General features: G+C 40.4%; 1 protein-coding gene across 1 annotated transcript in view; it reads right to left on the bottom strand.

Annotated features, from left to right (window-relative positions):
* The window catches only part of PTPRR (protein tyrosine phosphatase receptor type R), a 139,329-nt gene that overhangs the window by 50,526 nt on the left and 71,884 nt on the right, over positions 1 to 16,919 (bottom strand). Inside the window, exons 5-6 of the mRNA XM_068401734.1 lie at positions 15,853 to 15,963; positions 9,469 to 9,731 (exon numbers count right to left, since the gene is read on the bottom strand). Of these exons, the coding sequence (XP_068257835.1) occupies positions 9,469 to 9,731; positions 15,853 to 15,963 (374 nt within the window). The remainder of the gene's footprint in view (positions 1 to 9,468; positions 9,732 to 15,852; positions 15,964 to 16,919) is intronic.

The following is a 16,919-nucleotide window of genomic DNA, read 5'->3' on the forward strand; positions in this document are numbered from 1 at the left end:
TGAATATTCTTGTTTTAATTTGAAGCATTAGCCTTTTTCAGACATTATTGGGGCATTCAAGGAGACTCTTCTATAAAGACCCCAAATCTGAAACATCAACCTTCTTTGTAAATATCAAACCCCTGTATATCTGATAGGGATGCTCCCTTCTACATTGGTTGTTTATATTGCTGAAACCAGTACCTGTGGGTTCCAGTCAAGGGCTCATGAGATGCAACATACCTCATCCTGCTTCCAACCCAATCTCGTAATGAAACTGGTGCTCTTCTCCTGCTCTTTGTCCCTTAGCATGGCATTTCCAGCCCGCCCATGTGAAAAGGCGATATATTTAGTTGTAAATGTCACAGATGGACACATCCTGCTACGGGCTGAGCTGAGATACTCAGAGCATTCAAGTTCAACTAAAGTGCATCTCCTCACTTTCCCAGATGTCCCACTCTGCCTGCACATTAGGATGGCTGGTGAAGCAGTCACAGAAACCCTGCCTGGGATGGTTGACCACAGAAACTAAGCAGAGGCAGAGAGGAGCTGAGGAAATAAGTCACTGGAAAGCTGCAACGTAGTTTAACATTCTGACAAAACAGTGCTTAAAAACCCAAACCCAGCACTCAAAAAGGCAAAGGGATTACTCACTCTACTCAAATTACTCATGTGCCCAGGGCAACAATGGCCTGTCTGATCCTAGGTCTCAAGAAGCATTTAAATATTAACATGGACATTTCCCCTCAGTTTCTTGTGCTGTGCGTTACTTTTCAAAAGATCAGCTGGACGAATCACTGCAAAACCACCAAAACTGTCGACCAGATGGCGGCCACTGATTAATTTGTCTTAACTTAAGCCAAAAAGGAAGAAAATGCAATGGGTGGAGCAATAAAGACAAGCACAATTGACATCCGACCAAATAGGGTTTCCTGTCACCTTGGGAACGACAGTGATTGGCACTGCAGTTTCCTGTGTACAAGCTAAAACCAGTAGCAACTGGAGTAACAAGAATAAATGCCAGATAAGAGACCTGGGAATACAATAAAATTATTAAAAAATTCCTTACTAAACCTCACAAGACGGTAAAGGCAAAACCAAAGGTAGGCATGGGCTGTGTGCTAAACGGAGCACTCCACGGCATCTGAGAGGACTATGAAATTGCACCAGAAGAATGTCTCCAGACAAGGGTGAGATAATTTGCCTGAATTATCCAGTCCCAGGAACAAATGTCATGTGCTTTGAAGAGCTTTTAGTTCTTTGCAAGATGAAAAAAAAAAGAGATGTGGGACAATTTAAAGCAGAGATGGAGCTAGGAGTGGAAACATACCATCTACCAATGCTCATCTGAAGTAATTTGCAAGAGGTGCTAGAGACACAGGGAAACGGACTGTGGGTGTAAGTTTGGGCCATAGTACATAGTTATTTGCATCTAGGTCGTAACTCCCACAGACTTTTGCTTCAAAGAGCTCTAGCCACAACCGAAACACCTTCTCAACTAGTCAGGAGTCAAATAGTTAAAACATGGTTTTTAAAGGGTCTTTGTTAGGCTGGTGCCTGAGTTCACTTCCCCTCCAGAGAAAGGGGACAATTCACATTCCTGCCCTCTTCCTACACTACAGATAAGCAGTGTAATGGGTTGGACAGAACAGACATTTGTGCAACTTAGAGGTCCAGCGGTTGCAAAAAGTTTTCAGAGTGACTGTGCACTAACAGAAACGTTGCACAAATGCAAGTTGGAGGTAAAGCATTTGCTCTCTAGTCATGAATCCATGTGCTAAAACAGACCTCTCAGGCACTGAGCAGGAGACCCTCAGAGCTGGATCCCACTTCATGCTCCCCGTTACTTAGACCAGTTTCTCCCACCTTGGTAGCCCAGGTTTTCAGCCCTTGCCCTTACCCCATCACCCAGAGTGCAGGTGCCAGCAGTTACGGTGTGGCCTCCCAGCTAGTTGAGATGGCCTGAGGAGGAGGGAAGCCACAATGCCGGGCTGCAGGGAGACCCTGCGTTGAAAGGAGCATTACTAAAAAGCACAGCCTGCAAGCAGCTGCCCACGATCAGGACTGCTCCCCTCACGTCAGCTGCTGCACCAGCTGTTCACTTCTTCATGTGCAAGCTACATCTAGAAAAACAAATTAAACAGCACCAGGAAACAATGCCAGGCACTGAAACTCAGTAATTGATATTGCTACGTTTCAAGTCTTGCAGCCCTGGCTTGTTTTTAGCCTTTGCCAACAAGAGTGCTCCAAAGCAATTCACTGGCATGGTTTGGGAACCAGCACACACACAAACCATTCCCAGTAGGGAGTCTGCATCCAGTCTCCACTCTTTTGGAGGTAAAGGGAGCTTGGCAGTATGGACACAAACTAATCTCTGCTAGCTGGCCTCAGTGCCGTAAGTGTTTCTGGGTGTACTGAATGTATTAGTGCATCTTACAGACCAGGACAGAGTATAGCTGAAAGGTCTGCCAAATGAGAGAAATGCATTTTTAGGTCCTTCAGAAAGTGGTGTGTTTTTTTTGATTGTATTCTCTCGCTCTTCTTAAATGATGTGCACAAACAATAGCATGTAGGACTTCAGTAGCGTGTACTGTACTTCAGGTTAAGGTTCTCATCTTTGCTACATCTTTTCAGATGGACACGTCAGCCAGCCAGTCTCAATCCAGTGGTTAGGAGCGCAGCTGGAGGAGATTTATGTGGCATGTCCAAAGTGCTCTAATGAGGCGGTGGCAGAGACGGACCGGAGCACGAAAATTCCTGCGTCCCACCTCAAACTCAGTTTACTGATCCCTGATGCTTTGCAAATTCCTTCTTATGGATATCACCATAAAATTGTTCTCCAGCCAGTACTTTTGTGTTGGCACATAGCTGTGCTTTGAACGACTACACTGACATTTTCCTGAAAACAATCCCTAGGATTTAAATTAAGAATACAGAAAGCATATTCAGCTCCACACAATAGGGTAAATTTATCCTCCAAATCTATGCAAAGCTAGTATATTTTAGCCAGGAAATTCAAGGCCCCTTCCTGTAAATATATTAAGTTCCCATGCTTGTGTCATAAACTACAAAACCTGGCATGTTTACAGTATTCCAACTGCAAGGTGCTACACTCCAAGCATTACTTGAAATGATTACTCACAATGGATGGGTTTGTATAAAGATAACAGATCAGCAACACCATAATGATATTTGCAGCAACTGTCCTCTGTGATCTAAAAATCAGAACAGAACCAGAGAGAATTGTTGGAAATTTTTCTCATCTATTAGAGCAGAGGTTTAGTTGAACAGTGATATCCTGAGATGCAGCTGCTGTTGTATTATCGAAGCAAAGAGCACATCAGGTTTTTACCCTGGTTCCAACATTTCTTACAAGGTTTTATTTGGTATATGGTATTGTTAATATAATGATTCATTTTAATGGATACTGTTTTTCTAACACCAGGAAAATAGGTATTACAGTTAGTGTTTGTCATCCAGGTGGCAATTGACAGGGTACAGAAATCGTATAGGTGGCTGGAAGAATAGTTTAATTTGTGTATCTATGCAGAATAACTAATAAAAGAGAATAGTTATCAGTATTAACATAGGAATTTTCTTCCACCTCCAAGCTTGAAGTCCAAACTGCCCACGATTTTCTCTGTAAAGGTGTCAAATACAAGACGTTTCTGAGGAAGGATGCCAAATGCAGACAGAGAACAGTAATTACTCGCATTATCTGTGTGATTATATGTGTGAGTACCTCTTGCTAATACACTCCTGATTCAAACTTTATCTTTTGGCAGTGAGTTCCTCAGACTACTATGAGTTATCTGAATACATTTTTTAAATTATTTAAAGATGTATTGCCTTTCTTTTCCATCAGAATATCTCTTTTTCTCATATTATAAGGTGAGCGTTTAGTAGCTTTGTAACACACATTGTTTTAATTTTATTTCGTGATACTTACAGTGAGCTATACTCACTGTATGTCCACTGAATACTTATTAGAACTGAAGAAAATAATTCTACTTTCAATTTACAGGCATCTTCAGGATGGTAAGAGAAATTTCACTAGTTACGGTCTATTACCTGTGGCACAGGGATTTTGTAATGCTCTGCTTTGTGGGGAAAAGTAACATCATGCACGGTTCTCACAATCAGAGGTTAAGCCAAGATTCGGTGCTATCTGTTATGTTTGTAGGGAGTTACACTTGACATTGATTTAGGTGGGTTTTCCCCCTACTCTTCTCTATTCTGATGCCTACTAATTTTCTCTAGAGGTTGAAGACTTGGTTGCACAGTGTATGTTGGATGACAGTGAGTAGCCCTCTCCATTCCAGTTTCGCTCATGCTGGCGCTGCCTGCCTGCCCTTTCACAGAGTATCTTCTGTTTTCCTGAGTCCCAGCAGTTATTCTGTACCATTGCAGAATTATTTTATTTCACATTTAAAAAACAGTTTATTATTTCACTTATCTGCCAAGTTTTTGTTCTATTTGCCAAACTTTTTTTCTATTATATTCTCCATTCTTTTGTATTTATTTGCAGAGAAAAAAAAAATAGCACAAAGCGCATGTAAAATGTTCCTTGGTCTGAATGAGAATCCTTCATGCCCCTAGCATCCTGATATGTGAACACGAGGAGCTCTCCCTTTTAGACAGAATAATTTTCCAATGAATATGTAACAGACTGAGAAAACATAGTGCTGTGATTTTTCCCACTGATTATTTAGATGTTACAGCCACAGTTTTAGGTATTTGTGGCTGGGATGGGATACAAATGCTTGAGAAGACTTTCCAAAGCACTGTTTGTGTTGTTTAACACACACAGTAGAAGAGCTATTTTACACATTTTCTTTTCTTCTGCGTACTTTTGCATGCTAGATAGTAACTAATTCGAACAAAACAGTATATTGTGTACTAGTTACTTGAAATACAGTTCTCCTAGTCACAAACAATACCAGAATTAAAACACAGCAGCAGTGGCTGGTGAAAAAGTAAATCCAGCTGTAAAATAAGTGAATACTGTGCTGATGTGGTGACTTATTAATATTTATATCCCCACCATGCTTGTGTTTTAAGAACTCACTGCTTGTTCTAAGAAATTTCAATGCTTGACATGTCAGAATGAAATTTAAAATGTCACATCCCACTTCACCATATTCTGATGTTGGCTGGGACCATTCATATCAAGATGAATTTTGGGCCAACCACCAGAATAAAAGGAAGCCTTACTCTGCTGAAGGAAAAAGTATATATTATTCATATAAACCTATAAAAGCCTAAGTAGAAAAATAAGCACTGATGCAATATTCATGGATATGCTCGCAGAAGAGAAAAGGATCATTTACATCCTAAATTCAGCTATAGGCGCTATGATATTGTGACAGTTCATCACTGAAGACACCCACGGGAGAACAACATTCGCTCTCCCACTCCTTCGGTCAGTAACAGCACTGTGTGGGTTGCCAATGGAGAAGGTCTTTGCTGAAAAGGAGCAGCAGTTGTGAAAACGCCAGAAGAGAACAACTTTTAAGCATTCTGTACCGAATGATCCAGAGGATGCCAGGAGGCTCTGAGACAGCCCTTCACCTGCTTGCCCCAGAGTCTATCATTAATTGTAATAGAAAGGGGTTAGCACTACTTTGTTCTAACAGCCCCCTCACCTCCACACCTGTCAGTCCATCCTCCACTCTCGACCACCACTGCTCCATCCCTTCCCCAACAGCACGCTGCACATGAGCACACATCCTTGATCAGCCTCCAGGGAAATAATTTGCCTCCTGAGCCTGCTGGGCCAGCTACCTTCCTGACTATGTGACCACCTTCCCTCCTCCAAGAGCTACAGCCAAAGAGGTGAACGTGCAGGCCACCAGACCTGGGTTGGCTGTGGGTGCTGGGGGAGGTGGCAGTGCTGCCTGCCAACTCTAGGTGTCACCCACCCCGCGCCTGGACTTGCTCACTACTGCATTCATTAAGGCATCAAGCACCCGGGAATGTATGTGTCACATAAAAATCATCTGTGTTATTCTACACAGTTGATAGTACAAATATTGCATAATCTACTGGGGAAGCTGTGTCTTATAGAAATAGCTGAGTAAGAGCCTTTCCAGATATGCAGAAAAAAAATGTACATGGACTTGGCTTTAATATGCAGAAGCAAAATGCATTTTAAGAAGCTGGACAAACTCCCAGAAACATTTTGATCTATGGTCAGTTGTCGATTAACAATTTGTCTGCCTCTGTACCAGCCAATGCTATTCCTCTTAAAAATGGAAAGGTTCAGAGGGCCAGATGGTGACGTGGTGCTTTGTGAAAACTCCATTCCACCATACTTTTACATTTAGATGTGCTCCCCAAAGCAGCATGTAATGTGCAGAGCAGGGAGAGCTTGAGAGGCAGGCATCATCCAGCTTTTTGCCCCATCCTTCAGAGATACTGTCATAAACTCCTCATTTAGGTGGCTAGGCACAGTGGTTGACTCACTCCCTGGTTTGGCCCATGGTCCACCGATTTCTCTTTGAAGAGATACAGTTTGGTCTGAATCATACCAGGCATTTCGTTACTATGGATCACACTTAAGCAATCAAACCAGGGAGTTTGGATAGTTAGAAAATACAGCTCAGGAACCACTGTCAAGCCATCTGGCCAAAGGAATCTTAATGCTAAGTTTGTCAAGGAGTCCCCATATCCACACTAGTCTGCCAAGATCTTCTCCTGGCAGAAACCAAAATCAGGGTAGCAAACATTATTGAATGGGTGCCCCCAAGCTGTGGCTGTGAGCAGGAGGGGACCTCCAGGCTCGATCTCACTCCATACTGACAGAAATAAAGGCTGTGAGCAGATTCGTTTATGCAGCGTGCTGCTTGCAGTGTGCAGACCCATTCTGTAAGGTCCACAGCTTCAACGTGTAATGAGGGTGGCCCAAGTTTGCCTAGTGCAAGGTTGTTATGGGGCAGAAAGGTGGAAAGAGGTTTTAAACTGTCCACATACCTGGTCATTAGATGATGTCTGAGGCAAAATGTGTTGCTGCATTATTACTTTTTGTCTCCAAAGCTTCTGTGTGTCAAAATGCATGTAAATTTGTTCATACTACAGGATATAGTAAATAAATAAGAAATGTATATAATAATAGCTGCTTATTTCAGAGGAAGAGAAGACAACCTATTCCATAAAATTCTCTCCCTCACATCCTCAGACCTTTATATCACTGAGCTTGAAATGAACTTAAACCACCATTTCTTAGAAGGGGACTTGGGCTGATAAAGTGTAACCATGTTAAACATGACAAAAAGAACTGCAGAATGGGATGTTATCACAATTGCTTTCACTTTTTCACAATTGTCTATTAGTGTCCTGTCTTCGTTTAGCCCGCACCCAGGGCTAAACAATAAGCAGTTGTTCTGTCACCCAATGTCCCTTCGCTAAACAAGAAAGGGAATTGGGAAAAGGAGGAAGACCTGTGGGTTAAAATTTAAACAGATTTAATAAAATAAGCAAAACAATATCAATACTAATACAGAAGACACAAAATTATACTTAGCCCACAGAGCAGTGGCAAGTTTCTCCAGGGATCACAACAGTTAAGAAAGGAGAAGGAGAAGGAGAAGGAGAAGGAGAAGGAGAAGGAGAAGGAGAAGGAGAAGGAGAAGGAGAAGGAGAAGGAGAAGGAGAAGGAGAAGGAGAAGGAGAAGGAGAAGGAGAAGGAGAAGGAGAAGGAGAGATCAGAGCAAAAAAGCCCCACCCCTCCCCAGCAGCTTTTCCTTTTACAGTGAACCTGACATTAATGATATAGAATACACCTGTGGACCAGCCTGGGTCAGCTGTCCTGGATTTAACTACTAATGGCCTTGATCACCATGGCTGGCCACAAACTGAAACAAAATGTAACAGAAACTTGATTCTATAGATTTTATCCCCACGATACCAGGACATGTTCTTTTACAGTAGAAAGCAAAATGCTCAGTTCCTTCAACTTCTTTTTCTTTAGTAATAAGCTGAAATGTCTGGTTTATTCGGTCAAACATCAGGTTTAGTTTCCTCTTTATATTTCAGGTCTCCCTTTTGACACATCTGACTCAGAACTTCATCCTTCCAAATGATGAAATTTGGTTTAGGAGTATTCAAGGCTGAGTTCCTATCTGCAGTGGCAGAAATTAAGATCCTAGATCAACAGTTTTTATTTTCTTTGTTTGAGCAATGGAAAAATTTCTTCCCTGGTCCTTAAGTACAAACTGCTACGAATTCCTTCACCCCAGTTCCTCTCAATTATTACATATGCTATGTTAGGCACCAGCTATTATAAGCTAGCTATGTAATCCCCATGCTCGTGTGCTTTATTTTTTAGGGTCTTGTGGAATGAGAGCAACTATCAAAACGTATTTACTTGCTTCCCCCATTCCTTATTTTTGTAGCTGCAGTGATATCACTACATATTTTATGACAGCTCTGCCTTTCAGCATCTTTTACTCATGGAAGAATCAATCCCTCTCCCTTAGCTCTGTCTGGGGCTCATAAAGCCATTGATAAAATCCCTATCATTGAAATCCTGTCGTTCAAGCTGAATCAGGGTTACTGCTCAGCTCTGAGAGTCCTCACAGACAAGGATCTGCTTGGTTTCCTTTTCATTCTGATTTCCCCGTCATATCGTTCTTTCATTTATCGTCTGTGCCGGCGTAGAAGAGTTCAGTTGCATGGCTGCATGCTACATTAGTTATTCAGAGCACTGATGCTTTATGAAAGCGGTCTGCAGCCATCAGGCAAGAAATTATATAGGTTTCTAACAGAGGAGAGACAGATGTCAGTGTTCATTCTCCTCTGGGAAGAACACCTAGTTTTATAAAAGAGCACTGGCCCAGTTTTTGAAAGGTAGAGTGAATGGCAAGGTTTGGTGCCCAAGTATTTCTGAGGAGCTGCACACAAGGGTCAGTTTCATTACTAATCACTTCTTTCTCTTTTTGTAAAGCCTGTAGGCTTTGGACTGTATCCTGATCATCATGGAAAGCTGGATTTAAGAAGAAAAATTATCTAAAGGTGAAAATGAAACACTGTACTAGACTGGTAAATGCCCTCTGTGTAAATATTTCTTCTTTCTAAGTTTCCTATGTGCAAGTGACTCCCTGACAATGACAATGTACTTTGCTGACAAAACATAACCAGCCCTTGTGCCCTCTGCCGGGATCTCCAGGATGAAAACAGGCAAAAATCAATCGAAAATGAAAGATTATTTCTTTGAGGTAATTGTTGGAAAGGGGAAGAAACAAATTAGGAAAAAGAATTGCAGTACTGCAGTTAATCTCAGCCCAAACTTCTGGACCTTTGCTCATATGAAAAGAAAAGGAAAGGAGGGAATACCCATGAGATGATAGACATTAACACACTAAAATTCCACTTCTCAGATGTCTGTATGGCAAAGTCTCCCATTCATTGACAGAAGAGACACATATGAAATCATCCAGCATGAGTATAACAAAGCAGAATAAATCCTGAATGTGTCAGGCACCATCCTACCTTTCCTGGAGCCCCACAGGTTTCATTCTGAAAGGAGACGGACTGGCACACAGTGGATGTTTTAGCTCAGGAACACATTGGCCTTGAGGGTCCACTACAACATTGACAACCTTTGGAGCCTTTTCAGGCAGGACCATGCTGTTGGTGGTCTTATACTCGGACTGAGATGTCTGCAGGGGAAGGGGTGAGAGGTTGATCTCCTGCTTCTTTTCCTTTTCTTGTCTCAGTGACAACTGGATCTTCTCCTTTAATCTGTACAGAACCTGCAGAAATAAAGAGGAAAGTCCAATCTCAATTCCATGGTAAATAAGGCAAGGAAAGTATCACAAATGCTGGATAAGATTTCTACACGTGGCTTTCATTCCTAGAAGGTAACCACAAGTTGTGTTACATGGCATTTCCCACAACAGGATAAATATTTCCATTACATAAACCACAGTGCGTACACGTGGGCGGTAGGGATTTTAACAGTTCTCATTGTGAGACAGTAATTATTTGTAATACCAGCAGTTGTATTATTAAAGGGGCAAATAACATAGATTGGAAAATAGTTACAAAAGACACTGTGAAGAAGGAAATACTGATAAATAGGGTAATTGTATAAAAATTTGTAAGAATTTTAACACAAGAGCGACAATGGCACAAAATAAAGTAGAGGTTCATGATGTATCCAGATACATATCTCTAATTACAGGAGCTTCAATTTGTTTTAGAGCAGATTTTCTTAAAAGCTCTTACTCATTTTGCACGGAGCTGATGGTTGAACAGAGTAACTTTACTAGGCCACTTTTGTAATGGTAGGCTGCTACTACTCTGGAATACTCCTCAGAATAAGGATAACCTTCAATATCTTCAGAGAAACAGAACCTGTTCTGGAATAAAGCTGAAACGATGCGTGGCCTATGAAGATATTTAAGCATCTGTTCAGAAAAGCGTGTTTTACAATTACCAAGACATTGACATCTGAATGTACTGTAATACCAGGATTCTCTATCCACCTATTGCTTATGAACTTCAATGTCTGATATCTGTAGCAAAAGCTTTTCAGAAGTTGTACTGATCCTCTTCCACCGAACTCCATGCTGACGTTATTATACACCAGCTTGGTGAGGGCTGGCGGGTAGCGTGCGCTCAGCCAGAGGAACTCGTGTTATGCCTATTTAACACACCTTACCTCTCTTGAGGGGAAAGCAAAAAATGATTTCTGAGCTGTAGTTGTGCCATTTTCAAAATGTGCCTTAAAATCTATGAAACTTGTGAGAATTACTATCATAAGTATTGTGTGTGGAAGTGGGTGAAAGTCACTTTTTTAAGGTGTCTGCAGATACACTTACACCTTCTGTTCTCCTTATCTGTTGCCATAAAGCATTCAAACTAAATCCTGGTTTGCAAAGCCATAAAGACAAAGCCTAGACCAAAGCATTTTTCCGCTGCAAGTCAGAGGCTCTTTGACAGCTGTTGCCTCGCTAGTACTGTATAAAGATCTATCACTCCATAGCTTTCCAGTGAAGACTGGATATATCTGTTGGGTTTGTTTTTTCAAGGATTAGCATTAGAGGTTTAGCTGGGAACCGACCTAATGTCATTAGCAATACACCCATTAAACAAGACTTTGCTACGTAAACCATCTGTTCATTCAGAAGAGTTTAGAATTAAATTGCATGGATAAGATAAGCTGCTCTTTGCCATTATTTTGCAGAAAAAACAGCACTACTGTGAAGCAAGGACATGGGTATCAGTAAAGATAAAACAGGAGCTTGAAATACTTTCACCCTCTTTTCCCCCATTGATTGCTTTGGACTCATTTGTTTCTGGTAACCCACAGATACACAGCTCAGACATTCATGGTCATGACGATGTTAACCATACCTTCTTGTCACTGATACGTTTTGACATAGTTCCATCCCTTGGAGACACAGGAAATTATGTTTTTGAGTTCCAAAAATATGGACTAGTATTATTTCCTATCCTTTTTAATACTCTATTATTAGAGCCTAGAAAAAAAGATAGCCTGCCACCAGCAGAAGTTGAAAAAAAGCTAAAGACTCACATTTGATCTAAGAGCTAACACACTTTCCTCAGAAAGTGTGGTCAGGGCCATCATATTTTTAACAAACTCCAGGTGAAAGTCAAACAAACAGAAATGGCCAAAAAGACATTGATCAACCCAATCACCAAACTCTGCAAAGAAAACAACTTAGTTATACTCCTATTTCAAATCAGTTTAAACACATCTGTCGGTATGGATGGAAACAGATATGAAGCTCCTAAATTAGGAAAACTGTCATTTTACTGATACCTCAGAAGATTCATTGTGGGGATAATCAAGAGGTGGAACTGAAAAACAGAAGGTACTATTTTCCAGGACACACAAGGTGGGCCATCTGTAATTTTTTCGTACATTAAGCCTAGGGTTCAAAGACACAGTCCAAAAGGAAAAGAACTCTTCTTTCTGCCTCCTCTTTGACTCAGCCTATCTGGAAGAACGACAGGGTGCTGACAGCGTGACATTCACTCCTTGTATCTCTGCTCAGATTTCTGCAAATGAAAGCTGATGTGTTACGTGCTAGCTTGGCCAGTACCTCCTGCCTACCCATTCAAAATACAGGTGGAAACTACTTTTATTCATCTTCAGAGATCAACAGGAAATCCCATTGAGATACCTATGTCTCCAGAAGGAAGATCTTGGCAATGGTTGTGTGGAGCAGTGATAAGAAAACTCCTCTGACTAAAGATCCTGGGCACCCAGGCCTATATAGTAAAATCTCTCAGAAACCATGGAAATTGACACAGTTCACTCTAATTATAAGCTTTCTCTCTAACAAGTGCTTATCAACATGTGTCTGAGGCTGAGTGCATATCTCTGCTTGAACAGAGTTATTGTGCATGTCTATACATGAGAAGAAAACCGACTATAAAATTCTCCTCAAACCCCAGGGAAGGGATGAAAGAACAAAAAAGTGACAGATGTTAGTTGTATTGGCATTACTGGGAGGCATTTGGATATCACAATTTGAACACACTATAAAAAGTTCTACAGCAGCAGAATAAAAGAATCCAGACAATCTAAGACTAGTTTATACACAAACCCCCTAATTTCAAGTTGGCTTAAACGCTCTTGCAGTATGATTAAAATATGTACCTTTAATTTTACTTTAAATCTTTAAACTGGTAAAAGCTGACGGTGGGCTGATTATAATTAGTTGTGTACATTCTATAATCGAAGCGCTTTCAGAAGTCCTGCAACCGTATTATGAATCTTGAAACTTGTAAGTTTAAGAACAAGTGATAGGTCATGTGAAAATTGGACGCTGAAATGCATTTTTTTGTTATTCAATATTCTTCTTGTTAAAGAAATTCCAAAATACAATTATGAAGCTGGAAAAATATTTATCATTTAAGTAACCATCTGCCCAAAATATCAAACAATTGTCCATAATTCATGAAACATGAGACACAGTAGTAAAAATTTAGATTCTCACAATTTGTTGATAAGGCAAAGTTCATGGAATCATACATTCATAGAATGGTTTGGGTTGGAAGGAACCTTTAAAGATCACCTAGTCCAACTCCCCTGCCATGGGCACGGACATCTTTCACAGGTCAGGTCGCTCAAAGTTCATGTCTTTCATTATTTTAAATGAAAAAAAAAATCCTACTTTTTTGATTTTTTTTTTAGTAGCAAAAGGAAAACAGTGATACTTCCAGACTACTCAACAGATACTTATACATACATATTTAAAAAAAATAGGATATGCAAACATACTGGTTTATTAAAACAGGTAAAATTACTAAGAAACATAATAGAAAATAATTTAACCCACTGTCACATACTGTTATTTATTAAATTTAGTGATGGCTCAATTATTTCTCTATGTAAAAGAAAAAATATAGAGACCTGTTTTACACATATGAGGACTAAAAATATTTATTCTTATTTAGCACTTTGCTTGGCATACTTTATAAATGATGTATGATGTTCCTAGTTGAAGTGAGCCCATGGTCAGGCCCACTGATGAGGATAGCAATGAGCTGTCTGTTGGCTTCCATGTATGATGAATCCCTCCTGGAATGCAAGCACTTCCCATACCATGACAACAAAGACTAGCTGAGTAAATACATAAAAAGACCTCAGACGTACAATTTACAAGTCCAAATTTAGCTCATGTGCTGCTGTATCTCACTGTTTAGCAATACTCTGCACTGTAGATTTTTATTTATAGAGGCCGGGTATTTGTTAAATTCCAGCCAAGCACTGAGAAGCCTAAAATGTGTTAATGCACAGTTTGCTCTCAGTGCAGGGAAGCATCATGATTTGTAAAACCCAGTTAAAAGACAAGGCTGCACGTTTTACAGTTTCTATAGAAATTACACAAAACAAAGCACCAACACTGACCATTCAGCTGCCTTGTGCTGGCTAGTGTTGATCATCATAATCACCACTTAAAGTACTTCCTACTCCATACTTTAAAAGACAGTTCCAAGTCATCTACAGAGGTAGGCTAAGCTTTCTGCTTTTGGACCCTTTAAACTGCAAGTGATCACCTAGGACAAACAGGTCCTACCCTCTAACTTTAAAAAAGAGGCTTCATTTTGGTGGTCTGATATGGTGGCTACAGCCAAAGGCACTTAGGAGCGCAGAAAGTATTCTCTTCTTCCTTATCACAACCTTTGAAATCTTTCCATGTCTGAGAACTATCATGTTTCTCCTTGCTCTTCCTTTCTCTGTCATAAATAAACCAAATTATTTCATGTCTTCTGTATCTCTGATCACTCTTGTGTCTCTTCTCTACTATAATTGTCTGACATTTTTCACAAATGTGGTACCCGAAAGAGACCACAAAGAATGAGTAAGATGCGATACTGTAACCAAATTATTACCAGAGCCAAGACAAATGCACGTCTTAGAGATCACATCCTCATTTACACATCCCAGGGCAAGAAGTGCATTTTTTGCAACAACTTGATGTTACTCATTTACTTCAGTGTGTGCTCTGTGGTACTGCTGGAACCTTTCCTACAGAACTGTTGCTTTGCCCCATATTTCCTACATTGTATTGATGCACATGATTAGAGTCCTTGTCCCTGCTGAGCAGCATTCTTGTTACTTCCCATCTTTTCTCTAGCACCTTAAGAATATTTTAAGTCCTGATACTGTCCTCCACGATGTTTACAATTTCCAATACCATCTACGCATTCCAAATAATTCATGAAAATATTGTGCAATACCAGGAGAAGGACAGATACCATCTTCTATGCCCTTCCAGTTAAACAGTGAGTAATGACCAAAATACCTGCTACACCAAAGTAAAAAGTTTAAGTAAAAATTAGTTCTTCTAAAGTTACCCTGTTATTCTTGAGTGAGATGACATGGAGAAATGGAGATGATTAGGAACTAGAAGTTACATATAGCAACAATTTTTGTGAGAAAATAAGTGCTTTTCAAATCTTAGGGAGACTTTAAAAGCTTAAATAAGATTTTGTTATAAATTTGATCATTTATTAAAATCTTCAGTTAAACATTCTTCCCATCTTAAGGTTCTAAGGGGACAATTCATCTAGGTTAAAGAAAATTAAATGTGTTTGAAAGTAAAATATCTCAAAAGACTCCAAGGTAGTCTTGAGTTCATAAATGCTGAGAATTGTCAAAGAATTCAGTAAACCCTGATATTTGTGTACCACAGAAGAAAAATACAAGCCAGAGAAGGAAAACATGTGAGATAAAACACTGGAAAAATGCAAGAATTACCCTATGAAAGTCAGCGGTGTTGTAGCATCGTTCATCTTCTGTATGATGCTTGCACATCTCATATTCAGCGTATTACAGCTATGTCTAATGTGCAGAAGCCTGGCCACTGAACTCATACAACGTGAATGGCAAAGTTGTTCAAAAATATGATCACTCCTTCATGTACTTACTAGTCATTTCAGTTTTAAATTTGTATATTTGATACACAAATACTGACACACACTCTAACAACTGTGCATTGACAATATTGTGTCGAAGTTGTGTTGTTTTTACTATCTAATAAAACTGAAATACAGGCAGCTAACGCAACTTCAGGGATCCTGGGACCTTAATAAGAAGGTTGATAACTCATCACACATCACTGCACAGTTACTCTGCAGATTTAAGAGCCCATTATTTATTTCTTCAGCTTCCTTCTAGTTACGTTCTCCAATTGGACTCAAAATATATGAAGAAATGTGGTTCTTCAAACTTTGACTTCACAGCATTATGAGAGTGACCAACTCTTACCTTGTAGCTGAGGTTTTAACAGCTTTGAGAAAACAGCTCTCACGTAAAGAATGTGTGACTCTATCCTTCAGATTGAGAAAAGCATGAAGTAAAGAACAGCAAAAAAAGGTAAAAATGAAACTTACCATTAAACAAGTTACTAGAATGACAAAGATGCTGAGGAATATGACAATCGCATAAAATCCTTCTTTGCTCCAGATTTTGTCTGCTTCACGCTGGCCTTGCAGAACATTTTTCTTTTTTAAGCAATAAAACAGAAAGAGGAAGAGAAAAAAAGTTACACAGAAGCGTGCGCAGATTAAATAGCTCTCGTCGGGCATTAATCACCGTCCCCAGCTTTGTCACAGTCCACATTCCACAGTATATGGCACTCACTCTGAGCACTGCGGTTTGCATACCCACCTTGGCTACGCACCCCGCCTGCACTCTGCGTGTCCCTGTGCTGCGTGCGTGTGCGACCCCGGGGTCCCAACACTACGCGAGATGATCAAAGACCTTCTCCATGGCTGCTGAGAGAGTCCTCCACCGGGAGTCATGGGCTGGTGGAAGGTAAGCAAGCACGACTCACGGTCTTTCTTGGAAACTACCTGGCACATCAGGTAAAAGGGCAATGTTCCTGCGTGGGCTGCGGGAACCGCTCGCCCTGCCTTCTCTCCCCAGTGCTTATCTCCGGCCCCAGCACCCACGCGCCAGCCTCGGGACTGTTTACACTTGACACAGGAGGGAAGAGCAGGTGACTTGCCAGCTTGCCTTTAGTGAGCCAGGAAGCCCCGACGCTGTCACCATTAAAGTAAACACACACATTCATGTGCGTACATAAAAAATTCTGATTATGTTGAAAGTAATCTCATTATCCATCTATCTATAATTCTGATTATGCTTAAAGTAATCTCATTATCTTTGGGTTCCTGCTGATAGTACATTTCTAAAACAGCTGTGCACACTAAAATTTCCAGAATTCATGGGGAACTCCTGGGGATTATGAAATAATAATAATTGTAAAAGCATTTTTTTTGGCTTTATTGCAGTGTGGGGACTTGGTTGGGCTATTAAATTACCAGAATTGCACTAGGTTTCCAAACAGAGATTTGGTAGTAGAAACAGGGTACATGTAACCTCAGTCTAACTGCAATATATTATTTAGAATAAAGTACGTATTATTGTGCTTCCGCAACAGCAGTTCAGTAGGTAT

The sequence above is a fragment of the Nyctibius grandis genome, chromosome 5, assembly GCF_013368605.1.
Source record: "Nyctibius grandis isolate bNycGra1 chromosome 5, bNycGra1.pri, whole genome shotgun sequence".
Lineage (NCBI taxonomy): Eukaryota > Metazoa > Chordata > Aves > Nyctibiiformes > Nyctibiidae > Nyctibius > Nyctibius grandis.